Below are 19,816 nucleotides of genomic sequence, written 5' to 3'. Positions count from 1 at the left end.
ATGCATAGTTACATATCAGCGCTCCCTCTTGTCGAGCAAGTGCATCCTCACTTGCACAGTTGTTGCGGTTCGTAAATAGTCTTTATTAAAATAAAATTGTAATTATCCTTAATACACAAAGAATGCGTGCAGTTTTTTTTCTTTTTCTTTTTAAATATCAACATTTTATACTGTTTTGAAAAAACTGATACTTTTAAGTAAGTCTATGTATACAGATGTGTCCTCATACATATAGGGTTAACTTTACTAAGCTCCGTGGGGTATATTTAGTAAAGGTCGATTTTCAGTTTCAGTCCATTTTGAGGTAATTTTGAGGTGATTTGGCAGTGTATTTGACAATCAGGTATTTACTAAAGGCAAAACTGACTAAAAATCACCAGAAATTCGACTTCACACACAAATAGAACTTCAAATAGACTATCGGTACTTCCCTATAGACATCAGTAGAAAAGCTCATTTACTAACAGTCGATTTGAAAATAGAACCAAAAATCTACCCAAAATCACAATTTTCAATAAAACCATCAGAAACAGTTCTGTTTGATTTATAGTCATGTGGAATTGTCTGAATCCTCAATATGATGGAAAACACATGGGAGAGAAGCATGTGGGGCACTCTGGGTGCATAAATCATGGCATTAAAAGCCATGTCAATGATTTAAAAAAAAATCGTGGATATGTAAATTAGCACAGGTCCTGTTTTAGCCAGTAGGAATACTTTTGTATAATTTTGGGTCGATTTTTATTGATTTTTGGTAAATTATTTGTGAATAGAACACATTTACAACTTCAAATACAACTCACATTACCCAGCTATTTTAACATGTAACATGTAACTTTTAATAAATTAGCTATTTGGAATAGAAACACTATAGTTTACTTTGTGGGGATGCTGGTTCTATTCTGGTCAATTTTAAATAGACCAAAAGTCAACTCTTAGTAAATATAAATATTCCCCCGTGTCTCACACGTGTTTGCCCGATGTTAAACACAAGTGTGATTGATCGGACACAGGTGTTTTAGGCAAACATGTTTTCTGATGTTACATGCATTCATGTTTGGCTGCCGTGTTTGCCGGCAGCCAAACACTCCCGACCATAAAGCCTGCACAGATTAGTAAGATCTATGCAATGCTTCTTTGGGTAATTGTCAATAAATGGTTAAAAAACACAAAAACAAATGGTCTGTGTTTCTTCACCACAAGCATAACCAGCCCTGGGCTCTTTGAGACAGTCCTGGATCCAAAAAGACAGGAAAAATTGTGTAGGGTTCCCCTGTATTTTAAGAACGAGCACCAGGTTCTTGGACCTATCTTGGTTTAAAAAATACAGAAGAAAAAAAGTAGGGGGTACCCCGTATTTTTGAAACCAGCACTGGGCTCCACTAACAGGGAGGTATTGCCACAGCCAGGGGCCACGCTTATATTGGTCCTTGTGGCTGTAATATTAACCTGCTCTAACTAGTCAACCCTGGCCAGGGTTTCCTAGGGGGGTAGGGACACACCAATAAAGGGGTTCCCCATCCAGGGCTCCCAAGGCCAGGGCTGTGGGTGCCGAGTTGATAGTCCATTCAGTGAGTTTAAGTTTAAAAATAATATTGTCTTTTACAGGAGGGACTAAAGGTCCCAGCAGTCCTCCCCCACACCATGGGAGTAAAACTTTAATAAACACACTTACATACCCTCCAACATTTTACACATAAAAATCAGTACAAAGTAGTAAAAAGGAGGCGTGGTCACAGGTAAAAGGGCGTGGCCACACCTCTTTCCCTATACTTTCAATGGGAGCTTGAAGAGCTAAAAATCGTTACAGACCATAAAAAAAAGGTACTGTACCTATTAAAAAGGTACAGTTGGAGGGTATGCACTTACACAAACTTAACTACACTTCCTGTAGCCATTCCCGTCCACTTGTCCAGGTAGGCATCCCTGTTTGCTGTAAAAAAAAAAAAAATACATACTCACCTATTCATGGTATAGATCAGTTCCTCTTCATTCCAAGCAGGCATCCAAGTAGTTAAAGAAAGGAAACACCAGACCCGCTCCATGCCAGATGTGAGGAAATGCATGTGTTAACACATATACCTCCTCTATGCGAATCCTGGGATCCACGAGTCTTCTGTCATTGTAAATAGGAGCACCCTATGGTATGGTATTGTGGAAACCGATACATTGTAGTCAGTGATGGGAACAGCAAGGTTTCCGGATGATAGTTTTACTTGTGCTTTAGAACCTGTAATGTACAGTAAGTATCTGACATAGTGTAGTGTATTTAAAATAAATTTCCCAATATTATATATATATTTATAAACACACTCACTTTTCCCAGGATATAGAAAAAGAAAAGTACCAGCACTCAAGTTTTATATGCAGAAAAAATTAAAGGTTTATTCCTCACAGGAATAACATGTTGGATAATAATACAGCCACAGCCTGACAGCTGTTTCAACAAAGTGTGGTTTTCCTCAGGGGATACTGACACTTAATCCAGGAACGGTTAAATAGTTAAAAACTGCGCCAAATTGAGACAAACCTGTCACAACTGAGGGCCTGAGCTGACGGGAGGCAGCCTCAGTTGTAGGGGCTGAGATGTAACGGAACCTGGGAGGTTGTATCAGACCCCTAGACATGTAAGTAACATGTAGAATAACTGCCCGAAGGCGTGACCACGACAACCAGGATAAAAGTCAATGATGTTTATTATGACATACTCCGTAACACAGCAGCAGTAAAAAGAAAACATAAAAATCAGCAGAGGATAAATACAGTTCCTGGGTACTACAGGATGGCAAGGGCCACAGGGCTCTGGTAGTGTGAGATAGTTCTTATAATCTTCTAGTTGGAAAGTCCTTACCAGGCCCGACTGTAGCAATGGAGATAGCCCAGGATCGTACCAGCTGGTGTTCCAGGAAAAGCTGGGCTGCTGTGGATAAAACGGCTGCTGTGGGTTCTGGCTGAAACCAGACTGATGTTGGCACGGAGTGGATACTGGCTGGAACCAGTTAAATAATAAATGTAGCTTGAGAGCGATGAAATATGAAGTGATGTTTGGAGCTTGAGAGCGGTGAAATAATAATGCCGGTGATAAATGATAATCTGCAGAAAAGGGTACCGGCACTTTAAGAAGAGCTGACCTCTGCTGGAAGCTGGATGCTGAAAGCAGGTGGATCTGTAGCTGGAAGCAGATGAATCCAAATGGATAGGAGAGTCAGGCTACACCGCAGGTGGAAATGCTGGTGCGGGTCTCTTTAGTGGAAGTGTGGAGATAGGAGCTGGAACCTGGAAAACAACCACAGGAGAGAGACAAACTGGAACTAGGTTTGACAACCAAAGCACTGACGCCTTCCTTGCTCAGGCACAGATTACTTATACCTGCAGCAAGGAAGGGATTGGCTAGGCAATTATGCAGATTAACAATTCAGACAGCAGATTGGTGGAAATGAACAGATGACAGAATCCAAGATGGCTGCGCCCATGCAGACACTTGGAGGGAAGTTTGGTTTGTAATCCATGTGAGAATCAAAACAGTAATGGCGGCGCCGGCCACAGGAGACAGGAGACGCCAGACTGACAAGCGCACATTTAACCACGCGTGCACAGCGGAGGCCGCGGCTGATGTAATCACCACTCTGACATTCTGCATGTAGAAACTCAGGAACAGCGGCGGAGGCCGCGGGAGACGCCATTCCGGATGTAACAGGCGTTGCGGTGACCACGTCTCAGAGTGACAGGAGAGGAGGCAGGAATGTGGACATCAGTATAACAGATGGGATCCGGTCCTGGAATGCTGAGCCAGCCTCAGGAGGCATCTGAAGGGTAAGTAATGGCGTCCAGATACCCGGATCGTGACAGCACCCCCCCCCTTTAGGAGTGGCCCCAGGACACTTCTTTGGCTTTTGAGGAAACTTGGAATGGAATTTCCGGACCAAGGCAGGAGCATGGACATCAGAAGCATTGGTCCATGAGCGTTCCTCAGGGCCGTAACCCTTCCAGTCAATAAGATACTGTAGTTGACCGTAACGGTGACGTGAGTCCAGGATCTTGGCCACTTCATACTCAACGCCTCATTGAGTTTGGACTTTCGGAGTTGGAGGAAGTGAGGAATGAAACCGATTCAGGATCAGCGGTTTCAACAGGGAAACATGGAATGTCCTGGGTATTTTTAAGAAGGGAGGTAACTGAAGTCTGTAAGCAACAGGATTGATGACTTGCTCAATTTTGAAAGGACCAATGTAGCGAGGTGCAAACTTCATACTGGGAACTCTTAACCTCAAATTCTTCGTGGATAACCATACCCGATCACCCACCTTGAGAGCAGGAACCGCTCTACGCTTCTTGTCCGCAAACTTCTTATACCTGAACGATGCCTTGAGCAGAGCTGCTCGTACACTCTTCCAGTTGTTTGCAAACTGATGCAAGGTGATATCCACTGCTGGAACAGAAGTTGCTGGGAGCGGTTGGAATTCAGGGACTTTAGGGTGGAATCCAAAGTTAGTGAAGAATGGTGTTGAAGAAGATGAGGAATGATACTGGTTGTTATGACAGAACTCGGCCCAGGGAAGTAATTGAACCCAGTCATCTTGAGAGGAAGACACATAGATGCGGAGGAAGGCCTCCAAGTCCTGATTCACCCTCTCAGTTTGACCATTGGTCTGAGGATGGTAAGCCGTGGAAAACTTTAGTTTGACTTGGAGGACTTGACATAAACTTCGCCAGAATTTGGCTGTGAATTGAACTCCTCGATCTGAGATAATTTCTTCAGGCAGACCGTGGAGTCGGAAGATCTCTTGTATGAACACTTGAGCCAACTTGGAAGCTGACGGAAGACCGGTGAGAGGATTGAAGTGTGCCATCTTGGTGAACCGGTCAACTACCACCCAGATGGTATTGAACTTGTTGCACATGGGTAAGTCTGAAATGAAATCCATCGACAGATGGGTCCATGGTCGACGGGGAACGGATAGTGGAACCAGTTGCCCCGCAGGCGACTGGCGGGATACTTTATGTTGGGCACACTTTGGGCAAGATGCAATAAACTCAGTGACGTCCTTTTTCAGAGTTGGCCACCAATAGGACCTAGAGATAAACTCCAGGGTTTTTTGGATACCTGTATGTCCGGCAAAACGGGAAGCATGGGCCCAATGCATGAGCTTCTTCCTCAGTACCGGCTTCACAAAACTTTTCCCTAGTGGGGGCGTAGAGTCCATCCCTACCGTGGAGAATGCCAACGGATTGATAATAGGATGCTTGTCTGAAGACTCTGACTCATTTTCTTGCTCCCATGAGCGGGAAAGGGCATCGGCCTTGCGATTCTGAGAGCCCGGACAGAACTGGAGTTTAAAGTCGAACCTGGAAAAGAAAAGTACCCATCTGGCCTGACGAGGGTTGAGACATTGTGCGCCTTTCAGATATAAAAGGTTCTTGTGGTCTGTAAGTATGGTGATTGAATGAGAAGCTCCCTCCAACAGATATCTCCACTCCTCTAGAGCGAGCTTGATGGCTAGCAACTCCTGATCGCCAATGGCATAGTTGCGCTCCGCTGGGGAGAACTTCCGGGAGAAGAAACTGCAAGGATGTAAGTGGCCATCTTTAGCCCTCTGAGATAACACCGCTCCTACTCCAACGGAGGAGGCATCCACCTCTAAGATGAAAGGAGAGTCGATGTCGGGCTGTTTCAGAACTGGTGCAGAGATGAACCGTTGTTTTAAGAGATGAAAAGCTTGCGTAGCTTCTTCAGACCACTTGGACGGGTTAGCACCCTTCTTAGTTAAAGCAGTAGTGGGCGCCACAATGGTGGAAAAGTCTCGTATAAACTTTCTGTAATAATTGGCGAACCCTAAGAACCTCTGGACCCCTTTGAGGGTTAAGGGTATCGGCCAATTCTGGATTGCTTGTAGTTTCTCAGGATCCATCTCTAGTCCGGAACCGGACACAATGTAACCTAGAAACGGAATGGACTTGACTTCAAAGACGCATTTCTCCAATTTGCAATAGAGATGATTGACACGGAGACGGGACAGAACCTCTTTTACCCAAAAACGATGTTCCTCTAAATTGTTGGCAAAAATGAGGATATCATCTAGATAGACCACGACATGACGGTATAAAATGTCTCTGAAGATCTCATTGACAAAATGCTGGAAGACAGCTGGAGCATTGCTCAATCCGAAGGGCATGACGAGGTACTCATAATGTCCGTCACGGGTGTTAAAGGCGGTCTTCCACTCGTCACCCTCACGGATCCGGATGAGATTGTATGCACCTCTCAAGTCCAGCTTTGTGAAGATGGTAGCTCCGCTAACTCTATCAAAGAGCTCAGTAATCAGTGGTAATGGATAGCGGTTCTTGATGGTAATGTCGTTCAGACCTCTGTAGTCGATGCACGGCCGCAGACCACCATCTTTTTTCTTTACGAAAAAGAAGCCTGCGCCGGCTGGAGAAGAGGAAGGTCGAATGAACCCCTTTGCTAGGTTCTCTTTACTGTATTCCTCCATAGAATGCGTCTCAGGCAGAGACAACGGGTAAGTTCGGCCTCGAGGTGGAACCTTCCCTGGAACGAGATCAATCGGGCAGTCCCATTCTCTATGAGGAGGAAGGATATCAGTAGAAGCTTTACTGAACACATCCGTGAAATCTTGATATGGAGGAGGTGGAACATCAGACGACCTGGGGGAGGAAGAACAGACAGGCAATACTTTAAACAAACATGTCTCAGCACAGGAGGGACCCCATGCCAGAATCTGCGTAGTCGTCCAATCAATAGATGGATTGTGAAGACGGAGCCATGGAAGGCCCAGGACCACAGGATGTGTGGCTCTTGGAATCACTAAAAAAGAAATAAATTCGGAATGAAGAACTCCCACTCTCAGACGAACTGGTAGAGTCCTTAGGGAAATAACTGCATCAAAAATCTTGCTGCCATCCACGGCAGTTAAGGAGATGGACGAAGGAAGTCTCTCGGTGGGTAGGGACCACCGTTTAACATAGGCTTCGGTAATAAAGTTCCCAGCTGCTCCGGAATCAAGGAGGGCAATGACGTTCCGATAATGTTGAGCAACTTGAAGCGAGACTGGGAGATTACAATCATGAGGAGATGGAGAGGAGATCATTACTCCTAGCCGGCCCTCTCCTTGGCGAGCTAGGATTTGGAGTTTCCCGGACGTTTGGGACAGGCATTAATGGTGTGAGACGGAGCTGCACAATAAAGACAAAGAGACTCAGAGAGACGTCTTCGGCGCTCAGCAGGAGTTAAACGGGAACGGCCAATTTGCATGGGCTCGTCTTTAGATGGTGACAGTTGGCGAGGAGGAGGAGCAGGAGATTTTGGAGCAGATGATCTTCCACGCTCAGTTGCTCTCTCTCTGAAACGTAAATCAACTTTCGTGCAGAGTGAGATTAGCTCATCTAACTTGGAAGGTAAGTCTCTGCTAGCTAACTCATCTTTAATACGCTCAGATAAGCCATGCCAAAATGCAGCATACAGGGCCTCGTCGTTCCATGCCAGTTCGGATGCCAGGATCTGGAACTGTATAAGATATTGTCCTACAGTACATGATCCCTGGCGTAAACGGAGAATCTCAGATGAAGCTGAAGTTACCCGGCCTGGCTCGTCGAAGATACGCCTGAATGTTGACACGAATGCAGTGTAGGAGGATAGCAGGGTGTCGGACCTCTCCCATAACGGTGATGCCCAATCAAGGGCTGAGCCACTGAGAAGAGAGATAATGTAGGCAATTTTAGTACGGTCACTGGGAAAATTGCCAGGTTGTAGCTCAAAATGAATTTCACACTGGTTGAGAAATCCCCTGCAGTATCTTGGAGATCCGTCAAATTTTGCTGGCGTTGGAAGATGAAGACGGGGAGCAGAAATAGGTAAGGTGGGTGGGGTTATAGCTGGAGTCACTGTGGTTGACGCACTGGACGCGCCTGATCCACAGAGGGTTGTCTGAATCCCATCCAGCCGAGTAGAGAGATCCTGGAGACAGCGGACGATGTGGCCCTGTGCAGCCTCCTGATGTTCAAGTCGGGCTGCCAGTTCTTGCATCTGCCTGGCCGCTTGATCCTGGTCTCCGGCTGGATTCATATGGTCAGTGCTTACTGTCACAACTGAGGGCCTGAGCTTACGGGAGGCAGCCTCAGTTGTAGGGGCTGAGATGTAACGGAACCTGGGAGGTTGTATCAGACCCCTAGACATGTAAGTAACATGTAGAATAACTGCCCGAAGGCGTGACCACGACAACCAGGATAAAAGTCAGTGATGTTTATTATGACATACTCCGTAACACAGCAGCAGTAAAAAGAAAACATAAAAATCAGCAGAGGATAAATACAGTTCCTGGGTACTACAGGATGGCAAGGGCCACAGGGCTCTGGTAGTGTGAGATAGTTCTTATAATCTTCTAGTTGGAAAGTCCTTACCAGGCCCGACTGTAGCAATGGAGATAGCCCAGGATCGTACCAGCTGGTGTTCCAGGAAAAGCTGGGCTGCTGTGGATAAAACGGCTGCTGTGGGTTCTGGCTGAAACCAGACTGATGTTGGCACGGAGTGGATACTGGCTGGAACCAGTTAAATAATAAATGTAGCTTGAGAGCGATGAAATATGAAGTGATGTTTGGAGCTTGAGAGCGGTGAAATAATAATGCCGGTGATAAATGATAATCTGCAGAAAAGGGTACCGGCACTTTAAGAAGAGCTGACCTCTGCTGGAAGCTGGATGCTGAAAGCAGGTGGATCTGTAGCTGGAAGCAGATGAATCCAAATGGATAGGAGAGTCAGGCTACACCGCAGGTGGAAATGCTGGTGCGGGTCTCTTTAGTGGAAGTGTGGAGATAGGAGCTGGAACCTGGAAAACAACCACAGGAGAGAGACAAACTGGAACTAGGTTTGACAACCAAAGCACTGACGCCTTCCTTGCTCAGGCACAGATTACTTATACCTGCAGCAAGGAAGGGATTGGCTAGGCAATTATGCAGATTAACAATGCAGACAGCAGATTGGTGGAAATGAACAGATGACAGAATCCAAGATGGCTGCGCCCATGCAGACTCTTGGAGGGAAGTTTGGTTTGTAATCCATGTGAGAATCAAAACAGTAATGGCGGCGCCGGCCACAGGAGACAGGAGACGCCAGACTGACAAGCGCACATTTAACCACGCGTGCACAGCGGAGGCCGCGGCTGATGTAATCACCACTCTGACATTCTGCATGTAGAAACTCAGGAACAGCGGCGGAGGCCGCGGGAGACGCCATTCCGGATGTAACAGGCGTTGCGGTGACCACGTCTCAGAGTGACAGGAGAGGAGGCAGGAATGTGGACATCAGTATAACAGATGGGATCCGGTCCTGGAACGCTGAGCCAGCCTCAGGAGGCATCTGAAGGGTAAGTAATGGCGTCCAGATACCCGGATCGTGACAAAACCAAACCCACGTTGTGGCATAGTGGGCTTACAGAATGCTCATTGGTGTCCTCCGTGAGTGGGCGCCGTTATCAAATGTAAACAAACCCGGCTTGCCAAATCCCGACGGCTCTGGTAGTAACTACAAGCCGCGCTGTATGTAACCAGCATTGCGGAACAGCGTCCGTGCTGACATCAGTGAGCAAAATGAAATAACAGTGTACAGTATATACATACAAGGGTAAATTAAACAATGTAACAGTCATAAACTAAAATAAAAAAGACAAAAAGGACACATATGGGTATATATACCGCAATAAGAAATAGAACAATGAATGGGGTAAGTATGCATTAGAGAGCATAAACATAGGGCAGAATTGGTGTCAGATCAGTTTTAACAAGGTGAAAAGTACCTGTTGACACAAACATAAAAAAACTGTTAATGGTGACCATCACAACCGCTGGCGATGATCATGTGACATACCAGGATATAACATGTACTATATAATATATGTTTGGCACACATGCAGATCGATAGTCATCATAACACCCTGTAGACACAATGGCAATAAATGAAAACAATGGAAGAAAAAGCATAGAACTCAGCAAGGTTTGGCAAAAGCTGCTAATTTTAAATGGGACTCCCATCCACAATGGAGCCAAACCAACAACTGCTTAGCTTTCAAGATAATGCCAGAGTGTAGCCAGTATGTTACACCCAAGCCTGGTGTTTGAATGGACAGTAAAGTGGCAAAATATATATAATATTTGCAATCTATCTTTTTATCTATCTATATCTATCTATCTATCTATCTATCTATCTATCTATCTATCCATCTATCTCTGATGTGAATGGCCAAATATTCTCTGTAAAGCACTGCAGAATATAGTACTAGTCAAAAGTACAGATGCAAAAACCATCAAACGCTATGATGAAACTGGCTCTCATGAGGACCGCCCCAAGAAAGAAAGACCAAGAGTAACCTCTGCTGCAGAGGATAAGTTTATTAGAGTTACCAGCCTCAGAAACCGCTGCTTAACAGCACCTCAGATTAAAGCCCACATACATTCTTCACAGAGTTCAAGTAGCAGACAAATCTCAACATCAACTGTTCAGAGGAGACTGCGTGAATCAGGCCTTCATGGTAGAATTGCTGCGAAGAAGCCACTACTGAGGATGAACAACAACAAGAAGAGAATTGTTTGGGCCAAGAAACACAAGGAATGGACATTAGACCAGTGGAAATCTGTACTTTGGTCTGATGAGTCCAAATTTGAGATTTTTGGTTCCAACCGCCGTGTCTTTGTGAGATGCAGAGAAGGTGAGCGGGTGGTTTCTGCATGTGTGGTTCCCACTGTGAAGCATGGAGGAGGAGGTGTGATGGTGTGGGGATGCTTTGCTGGTGACACTGTTGGTGATTTATTCAAAATTCAAGGCACACTTAACCAGCATGGCTACCACAGCATTCTGCAGCGCCATGCCATCCCAACTGGTTTGCACTTACTGGGACCATCATTTGTTTTTCAACAAGACAATGACTCCAAACACACCTCCAGGCTATGTAAGGGCTACTTGACTAAGAAGGAAAGTGCTGGAGTGCTGCGTCAGATGACCTGGCCTCCACAATCACCCGACCTAAACCCAATTGAGATGGTTTGGGATGAGATGGACCGCAGAGTGAAGGAAAAGCAGCCAACAAGTGCTCAGCACCTCTGGGAACTCCTTCAAGACTGTTGGAAAACCATTCCAGAATACTACCTCATGAAGCTGATTGAGAGAATGCCAAGAGTGTGCAAAGCTGTCACCAAAGCAAAAGGGGGCTACTTTGAGGAATCTAAAATATAAAACATATTTTGATTTGTTTAACACTTTTTTGTTTACAACATGGGGGGTGATTCCGAGTTGTTCGCTTGCTAGCTGCTTTTAGCAGCATTGCACACGCTAAGCCGCCGCCTACTGGGAGTGTATCTTAGCATAGCAGAATTGCTAACGAAAGCTTCGCTAATTTTCTCGTAACGATTACCCCGCAGTTTCTGAGTAACTCCAGACTTACTCAGCCATTGCGACCAGCTCAGTCCTTTTCGTTCCTGGTTTGACGTCACAAACACACCCAGCGTTCGCCCATCCACTCCCCCGTTTCTCCAGCCACTCCTGCGTTTTGCAATTTGAACGCCTGCGTTTTTCCGCACACTCCCATAAAACAGCCAGTTTCCGCCCAGAAACACCCACTTCCTGTCAATCACACTACGATCAGCACAGCGATGAAAAAGCTTTGTTATGCCGTGAGTAAAATACCTAACATTTGTGTAAAATAACTAAGCGCATGCGCTCTGCGAACCTTGCGCATGCGCAGTAAGCGACTAATCGCAGTATAGCGAAAATCGGCAACGAGCGAACAATTCGGAATGACCCCCATAATTCCTTATGTGTTATTTAATAGTTTTGATGTCTTCAGTATTAATCTACAATATAGAAAATAATTAAAATAAATAAAAAGCATTGAATGAGAAGGTGTGTCCAAACTTTTGACTGGTATTATATATATATATATATATATATATATATATATACACTCGCATATATATATTTGTTTACCAGTTAAAGTCATTCATAAGCACCATACTTCACTGTATTCATATTGGTAATTCATTGACCAACATTCTAATGTAGTAAAGCTGTTTATCTTTCTGAATCAAGAAAACTGTAACTGTAAATTGATCATAGTGGTTGGCAAGGTCTATGTGATAATTTTGAGTTTTTTTCTCACTGCTGCTTTTTTCATGCATGTAGAAATCCCATTGAAATGGATAACATCTGTATAAGCATAAAAAGTAATTCTTTTCATTTCACTTTTGTCACTGTTTTTGAAGTCACTTTGTATATCTGCAACCAATTAATTATTTTTTTGGGGGTAGGGTTTAAAAAAACTGATTAGATCCCTTTAATACTCAGCTTTAATATTCAGCTATTTCAAAAATTGATATGTAAAGCGCTAAAAATAGCAATCTTACTAGTGATTTTTCAAATCCTTCTCTACTAGAGTTCTATCTTCACTTTAAAAAAACAGTAATATATTATGACTTGTCTTATTTATAATGTTCTTTATTAAACTAGCATGTGCTCTGTGAGCGATGTCTTTCAACACCATCATCTCCCTGTACGGTATGTAACTTACCTGCAGTTTCTTGACGCATGTTTTCCTGATAAATATGACAGTTGTATTGCAAATAAACAAAAAACTTTAAATTAGTAATAAATATTCTCATGTTGGAAGCAGGTACAGCTCTTATGCATCATTGGTCACTTTTTTTTTAGGAATTATAAAAAGCCTTGGGAAATCTCTTAACAAGGGATTAGCTATGGGACAAAAGCCAATGTCTTATACTGTATGTATGAAAAGAATCTGAGTGTATCTGTATTGATTAAAACAGCTTGGAGTGTTTAGAAGAACACAGTTAAACGTCTGTTTAACCCAATAGGGTAAAGAGGTTGTGCTGAACTAATTGGACTACTAAGTAGTTAAGTGAAGCAGAGATATATATTTGATAAATATTATTGACGTTCATAAGCTTTATTAAATAGGGCTGTCTTAACATCAGTGAAGGCCCCTGGGCTAAGCAATGCTGTGATGCTCTGAGGCCCCTACACCTGGAGGCTATTCTGTCTGAGGAGGGGGTGGGGTGTGTGCTGTCAGCAGTGGCGGCTCTTCTGTCCGAGTGGGGTGGGCATGGGGAGGTGTGCTTTTGGTGGCCCTGTTTGGCCATCGGAGGGGTTGTATGTACAACCGGCGACAGCAGCAGTTGTTCTTTTGGGGGAGGGGCGCATGCAGACAGCAGTGGTTGTTCTTTGGGGGGGAGCAGTCGGTGTAATATCTGCTGTGGGCTGCAGCCTTGAGGAGTCAGGACTGATAAGGTCTGGAGTGAAGAGAAGTCCATCAGCTCCAAGCTCCATGGCAAGTTACTGCCTTAGTAGAGGCGGAGCTGCGGCTGTAGTATGGGACGTTCTTTTTTTGCTGGGATTGTAATGCAAGTAACGGGAGACCAGGGAGGAGGATGGTGCAGCTGTTACCGGCCGTGAAAACAAAGTATAGGGCCCGGGAGTGTTTGGCTTCATTTAACTGCCACAAACTATGAAGATGGCTCTGTTAGTAAATCAGACAGACACAGTATATAACCTACTTGTATAATCATCCACAAGTCCCCGGATTATCAAGAGCCTGACAGGAGCTATTCAGTTGTTTCTGCCGATGTACAGTGGCGTGGGCACCCATTATTTCTGCTTGCATCCTCCAGAGGTGTTGAGCAGAAAACAGCCAAAAGACGGGCTTGTGGCCTGCCAATCGTAGTGCGCCCAGTACTTTAGATGCATGATAAGTAATGGGCACCCAGTTACTTGCACCCGCTGGCACAAACAATTTAATATTGCCCCATCACATCAGACAGGAGATCTGATGAAAAAGGGTGCTATAAAACAATTGTATCCCTCCCGATTCAAATGAAGAAAAAACTGTACAAAGTACTTCCTTCACAGACGCCCATTTGTGCCTTACTTGCAACCCTGGGGCTAAATGCAATATACGTTTGTCTCAAGTAATGCAAATGCATTTGGGTATATTCACAGTGATTCTGATCTTAATGCCAGGTACATATGAAGCATACCGAAGTTGCTGCCATTACTGCAGACATTAGCTCACTTTGGGCACCAATTAGACAACTCATTATCACACTATTTCCATTTTATGAAATGGGATTGGTGTTATGCTGCGCCAGAGAAAGTGTTTTACTCCATCTTCATATAGCGATACCAGCATAAGAGGGAGATTCATAGATGAACGCAGCCGCGCGTCTGTATGCAGTGGCCACATCCATCTGGTCTGTGCAGATGCACCAGCCACAGTGCACGTGTGCGACCCTTCAACTTGTGGTGGATGTGGTCGCAAAGTGATTTACAGAGTGGGCATTCAGGGGTCGGTGTTGTGGGGGCATGGTGGCCAAAACTGGGTGCGTGTTAGGAGCATTTTTGGGGTAGACTGCGTGACATCACACGCAGCCAATCCGATAAAAAGAAATGGCGGCAGACACAGCTAGGCTGTGCAGGAAGGGGTCGACCCTAAATTGATGCATCCACAATTAAATTGAGGACACATTGTGAGGCGGCGTCACACATGCTGGGTGGCCTTGCCCTGTGCTGAGCAGTACCCAGAATGTGAGGAGATGGGCGCAGATCTTGCTGTGGATGCAATGATCTACATCTATTTCTGAGCAATATTTGGGGGATAATCCCCCCTCCTCATTTTTAGGGGCTACCTGGAAATATTTAGGATTCTTTGGTTGTATTAGAAAGAGAAATTCTCCACAAGTGAAGGAAAAAGAAGCTCTGGCATTTAAATACTATTAGTTTTAATAATTATAATGCATGAAAATAAAAACAATCAATATTTTTATAATGCAATTAAGTAGATTACTGGCCGGTAAATAAAATTAACCCCACTTAGAAAAGCACATTTGGGGAGTTCACAATAGAACTAAAATATAAGTGTTACTTTTCCCTACTATTCAGCACATCACAGCATATATAAAGGACACTCTCCTCTCCACAGTCTCGGGCTGTTTGCTGGCGGTCTTGTGTGAAAGAGCGTTGCTCCTGCTTTAAACACTGTCACAGGTGTAGAACGAGTAGAACGGTGAGCACTCTCCTGCTCTCCGTGTCAGGCTGCACGCCGCACACGGTTCACGCCACAAACACCGCTCCCGCCTCGAGCACCGCAACAGGCGCAAGGCACAATCGTCCCGTTCTGCTCCTTAGTGTGGGGGAATCAATAAAAGCCGGCTGATATTGTACGGGTAGTTAACGCGTTTCCCCGCCTTATGGTCAAGTCGGCGGCTTCCTCAGAACATAATAAGGCTGGTCTGCACACAGGAGTGTTTTTAAGCTAATCGTGCTCCCGTGTACAAGACCGCCAGTAAAAAGCCCGAGACTGTGGAGAGGAGAGTGTCCTCTACTCTATATGCCTGCTGTGATGTGCTGAATAGTAGCGAAATGCTAATGAATATCATCGGTGAGTCACAGCAATTTTAATACCAATTATAGCAAGGCATTCTTATTATTCCTCTGGATATGTCCGCATTTAAAGGATTAGCTACCAGCGGCCGGGAGGACTTTTTATATTTATAAGACTGTGCTTGGGCATTAAGGATTCTATCTAGGTGACACCAATCATCTGCATTTGGGCACTCCAAGCTCTAAAAAGTAACACTTATATTTTAGGTCTATTGTGAACTCCCCAAATGTGCTTTTCTAAGTGGGGTTAATTTTATTTACTGGCCGGTAATCTACTTCAGTGCATTATAAAAATATTGATTGTTTTTATATTCATGTATTATGCATTGTAATTATTAAAACTAATAGTATTTAAATACCAGCACTTCTTTTTTCTTCACTTGTGGAGAATTTCTGTTTCTAGTGTCACGTCAAGTGGGAAGAGTATACCCACTAAAGAAGCAGCAGGTATTTAAATTATCAGCTGGCGCTGGGTAATTTATATATATATATATATATATATATATATATATATATATATATATTTATTTTTTTTTTCTTTGGTTGTATGCATGGGGGAGTGCTCTAGATATCAGCGGTATCTGCTGCAATCCTCCAGTTTGGATTGCAAAAGCAGCCCCCATAGATTCCTATGGGGGCTGCTAAATTTTTACAAAGACCTGTTAGTCATTGTAGCCTATCTACATTCTGCAAAAGTTACATGCCATTCTTTGCTTGCACATGGGCAGTCAGCAGACCGCACATGTGCCGTAGCCCATTCAGTTCTGAATGTGGTGGTAAAGTGATAGCATTAATGATCATTTCACTTTGACACATCGCAGGGATTGGCTCTATCAAAGCCCCTGTCGATGTATGTAACCTATGGTATATTTCAGCTATCTTTAATTTCTTATTGCCACGATAATCATCAATAAAAAATTATAATTACTGTGACCAAGTATCTCAATAACAAATATGTCCTTATTGTATGTCCCTTGGCTTAATTAGGTTGAGTGAATAGGCAGGGGCTGATTGTCCATATACTTTTGTAGGATGTTTCCTAGTAGGCTGGTGGCCAAATTACTGAGACTATGGGATATAAATTGACCTATTTGCCCATTAACTTCCAATTACTAGAATAACATCCATTCTACACTGTATTGAGTAACAACTGACCAATATGTCTCCTCCATATCTCAAGCTTTAACTTTATGGGGTGTATTCAATTCAAGTCGGAACTGTCGTCTTGTCGAAAAGACGTCAGTTTTCGACTTTTTTAGGTCGACTAGTGTTCCGACCTATTCAATTGGGCTGCCGTTTTTCCGACAGGCCGGCAATTCCGACTTGTCAGAAAACATGTGGATTGGCGGATTAGTCGCGGATCTACGTGTTTGTTGGCTTTGCGGCCAAATGCGACAGCTTTTAGCCCCGTTTTCAACAATGTCAATATTCAATTTGCAGCCAAATCTGTCAGGATTTGGTTGTTCCCGACAATGTCAATCCGACTTTTTTTAAAGTCGGATTGACATTGTCGGGAACCAAATCCTGACAGATTTGGCTGCAAATTGAATACTGCATTGTCGGATCCTTTCCATTGGAAAGGGTCCGACAAGCATTGAATAGACCCCTATGGGATCAAGTTTCTGGCAATTATCTTTCCTAACACTCAGCTGGGTCTGGTATATAAGTTCTACAGTAATTAAATTGACAGTCATTAGGTTGAGCTGCATTAGGTCAACAGGGTCAAAAGGTTGGCATGGAAAAGGCAGACATTAGAAAAGGTCAACAGGGTCAAAAGGTCAACGTGGAAATGGTCGACACAAAAAAGGTTGACACCCGTTTTTATACATTTTTTTGGGTGTCATTTCGTATGTTTCATCATCTGTGACATTCTGCAAGTGTAGGGTTCTAAATACATTTAAGGAGTTCCGGAAATTTGGCCATAAATACCTCTGCACAAATGTCTGATAAATCTGTTCTGTGAAAGTCATAGGAGAAATTTCCTCTGCTAGATTTGGAATTGGAGGTGGAGTGTAAAAATATCCACCTGCAAATTGTTTTTAGTAGAATTGATTCCTAATTCCAAGTTCTAAGCCTCTCTTGGCTTTAGTCAGTTTATTCCACTTCAGCCAGAAATCTATGCTTTACTTTTACTCATAATAAAAGTGTGCGTGCTGGTATGCAGAGAAAGCCTGACACTAATTTGGGTATTCTGTAAGCAGCTATGGGTGTTTCATGTCTTTAATTATCCTTATTCCGAAGTAAAACTATTTATAAAGTAACAGACCTAACCAATTTTCACATTCTGTGGCATTACTGGGTGTAAACACTATCATAGATGAGACTCGTTTTTGAAGGAAGTCAGTGAAAGCTGAAGTTCAAGACTCGCATAACTAATATTTTTTGGCTGCAGTATTTGGGTTAGTTTATTATTCAATCTTCACCAGCAATAGGGCTCACTGAGAATGTATGCAGTGCACTACTCATGGTGGGGCAAGCTGGTACACTTGTGAGGATGGTGTTCTCCTTGTGTGCACACATTTCTGCCCTCAGGCTTTTCTGGTATAACTGTGTATGTACTGCTGGAGCAGGCTGGTATATGTGTGTAAGATGATGCCATTATACTTGTGTGGGGAAGTTAGTGTTCTCAAGCTTTTGTACTTTTCTGGTATGATTGATTATGCAGTATGTATTCGCACAGCTGGTAGACTCATTTGGAGGGGATCAGGACTATAGATCTGCAATGTCTAGGAGGTCAACAGTCAATAGCTCAACACCATATGGTGGACATGCATTAGGTTGACATTGACAGAAGGTAGAGCCGTGAAAGGTTGACATGGACAAAAGGCCGACAGATTCAAATTGTCGACATGGCAATGGTCGATGCACGTATGATAAACACATGTATTTTTTCTGTATATTTTTTGACTTTTTCCATCCTTGACTTGTCACAAATCATAACCCATAGTAACCTTGTGTTGAGTGGAGCGAGAGGCCGTGCCCGAAGCGTGGTGAGCAAAGCGAGCCCGCGATGGGACGCATTTCTACATATGGTGGCCCCAGATGGAAAAACTATCCACACTAACCCCAACAATGCAAAAAAAAAAACTGCGTTGGACATTTTTGCGTCAGCCATTGCCATGTTGTACTTTTCACCCTGTCAACATTTTGTCCATGTTGACCTTTTACAGTGCCGACCTTTCATAGGCCGACATTTTGTCCAAATTGACATAATGCGTGTTGACTATATGGGGCCGACCAAATGACTGTCAACCTAGACATTACAGCTCTTCTATACAACACCCCATTTGGAGGCTCTCCATTTGGAGGCTCTGTTGATGACCAGTGTAAATACTGGGGGTACTGTATAATCTTACAGGAGCAAACTGGTGCTCTCATACAGAGATGCCAGAGGCGTAGTGAGTTATTGACATAAGGGTGAACGAACATGGAAAACCAGGCTCCCAGGTTCAGAGGATTAGTGGTTTGTCCACATAACATATTTTAGCATAAAATTTAACAAACCCAACATCAACTTTTTAAAGTGAATGAACAATATGAACACAAATTTTTAATATCTATGCATTTTATATGGTGTTTTCTAGAGATTAACATGTTACTCCTACGATATACTGTAAAATCACACCCCTTGATTTCCAGGGAAATGTAAACTTATATTGTTTGTTATGCTTTGTTCTATTAGTTCTGCTGTCACAGCGATCATTTCTTGCTGTAGATAAAATGTGATGTAACTGTAACCATTATCCTTTACACTTTAGAAACAGTCAATTCAATTACAAAACAACCTGAGTAATGTATCGTATGTTTGTCTCTTTAGATTGGTCAAGACAAAGCTCAGTGTACATTCCATAGGAATCCAGCTCCATGTGTGATCCCACAGGATAAGGAAAATATTTTTCACACAATATTTTCATTCTTTAAAAAATCAGGTCGAAAAGTATTGGTAAGTAGAGTACTTTCAAAGTCACTGTTTGATATTGTATGATTATGTAACCTCATCATAACATAACATACATACATACAGTACGTGAAGGATGTAAGTGACTACAATATCCTTTCTGAACTAAGACACTTTTGTGATGTAAATCCTAAAATCAAGTTGCGGGTGGGATGTGATAAATTTGCCCAAATCTGCAATGCAGTAATTTAATACATCGCATGTACAGTATGTATCATTTATCGCATGCAGGAATAGAGCTTGTGAGAAAGCGATGTTTCCGGCAAATCCGCTGTCTGCAATTCTCAGGGCATTTTTCATGCCAGGCCAGTCGGTGATCGGTAAGTTTGTCCTCTGTTCGGCTGGTCACCGGGTTTCTGGTCTGTGACCCTGGTCAGCTGTGCCGTAAACCAGCATCTCATATG

The 19,816-nt window shown here is 43.6% G+C and overlaps 1 protein-coding gene across 1 annotated transcript in view; it reads left to right on the top strand.

The window, feature by feature from the left end:
• ITGA9 (integrin subunit alpha 9) overlaps positions 1–19,816 on the top strand; it is an 838,556-nt gene that overhangs the window by 716,236 nt on the left and 102,504 nt on the right. Inside the window, exon 24 of the mRNA XM_063922573.1 lies at positions 19,272–19,397. Within this exon, the coding sequence (XP_063778643.1) occupies positions 19,272–19,397 (126 nt within the window). The remainder of the gene's footprint in view (positions 1–19,271; positions 19,398–19,816) is intronic.

Source organism: Pseudophryne corroboree, chromosome 5 (assembly GCF_028390025.1).
Source record: "Pseudophryne corroboree isolate aPseCor3 chromosome 5, aPseCor3.hap2, whole genome shotgun sequence".
Lineage (NCBI taxonomy): Eukaryota > Metazoa > Chordata > Amphibia > Anura > Myobatrachidae > Pseudophryne > Pseudophryne corroboree.
This window is presented reverse-complemented; position numbering and strand designations above follow the sequence as displayed.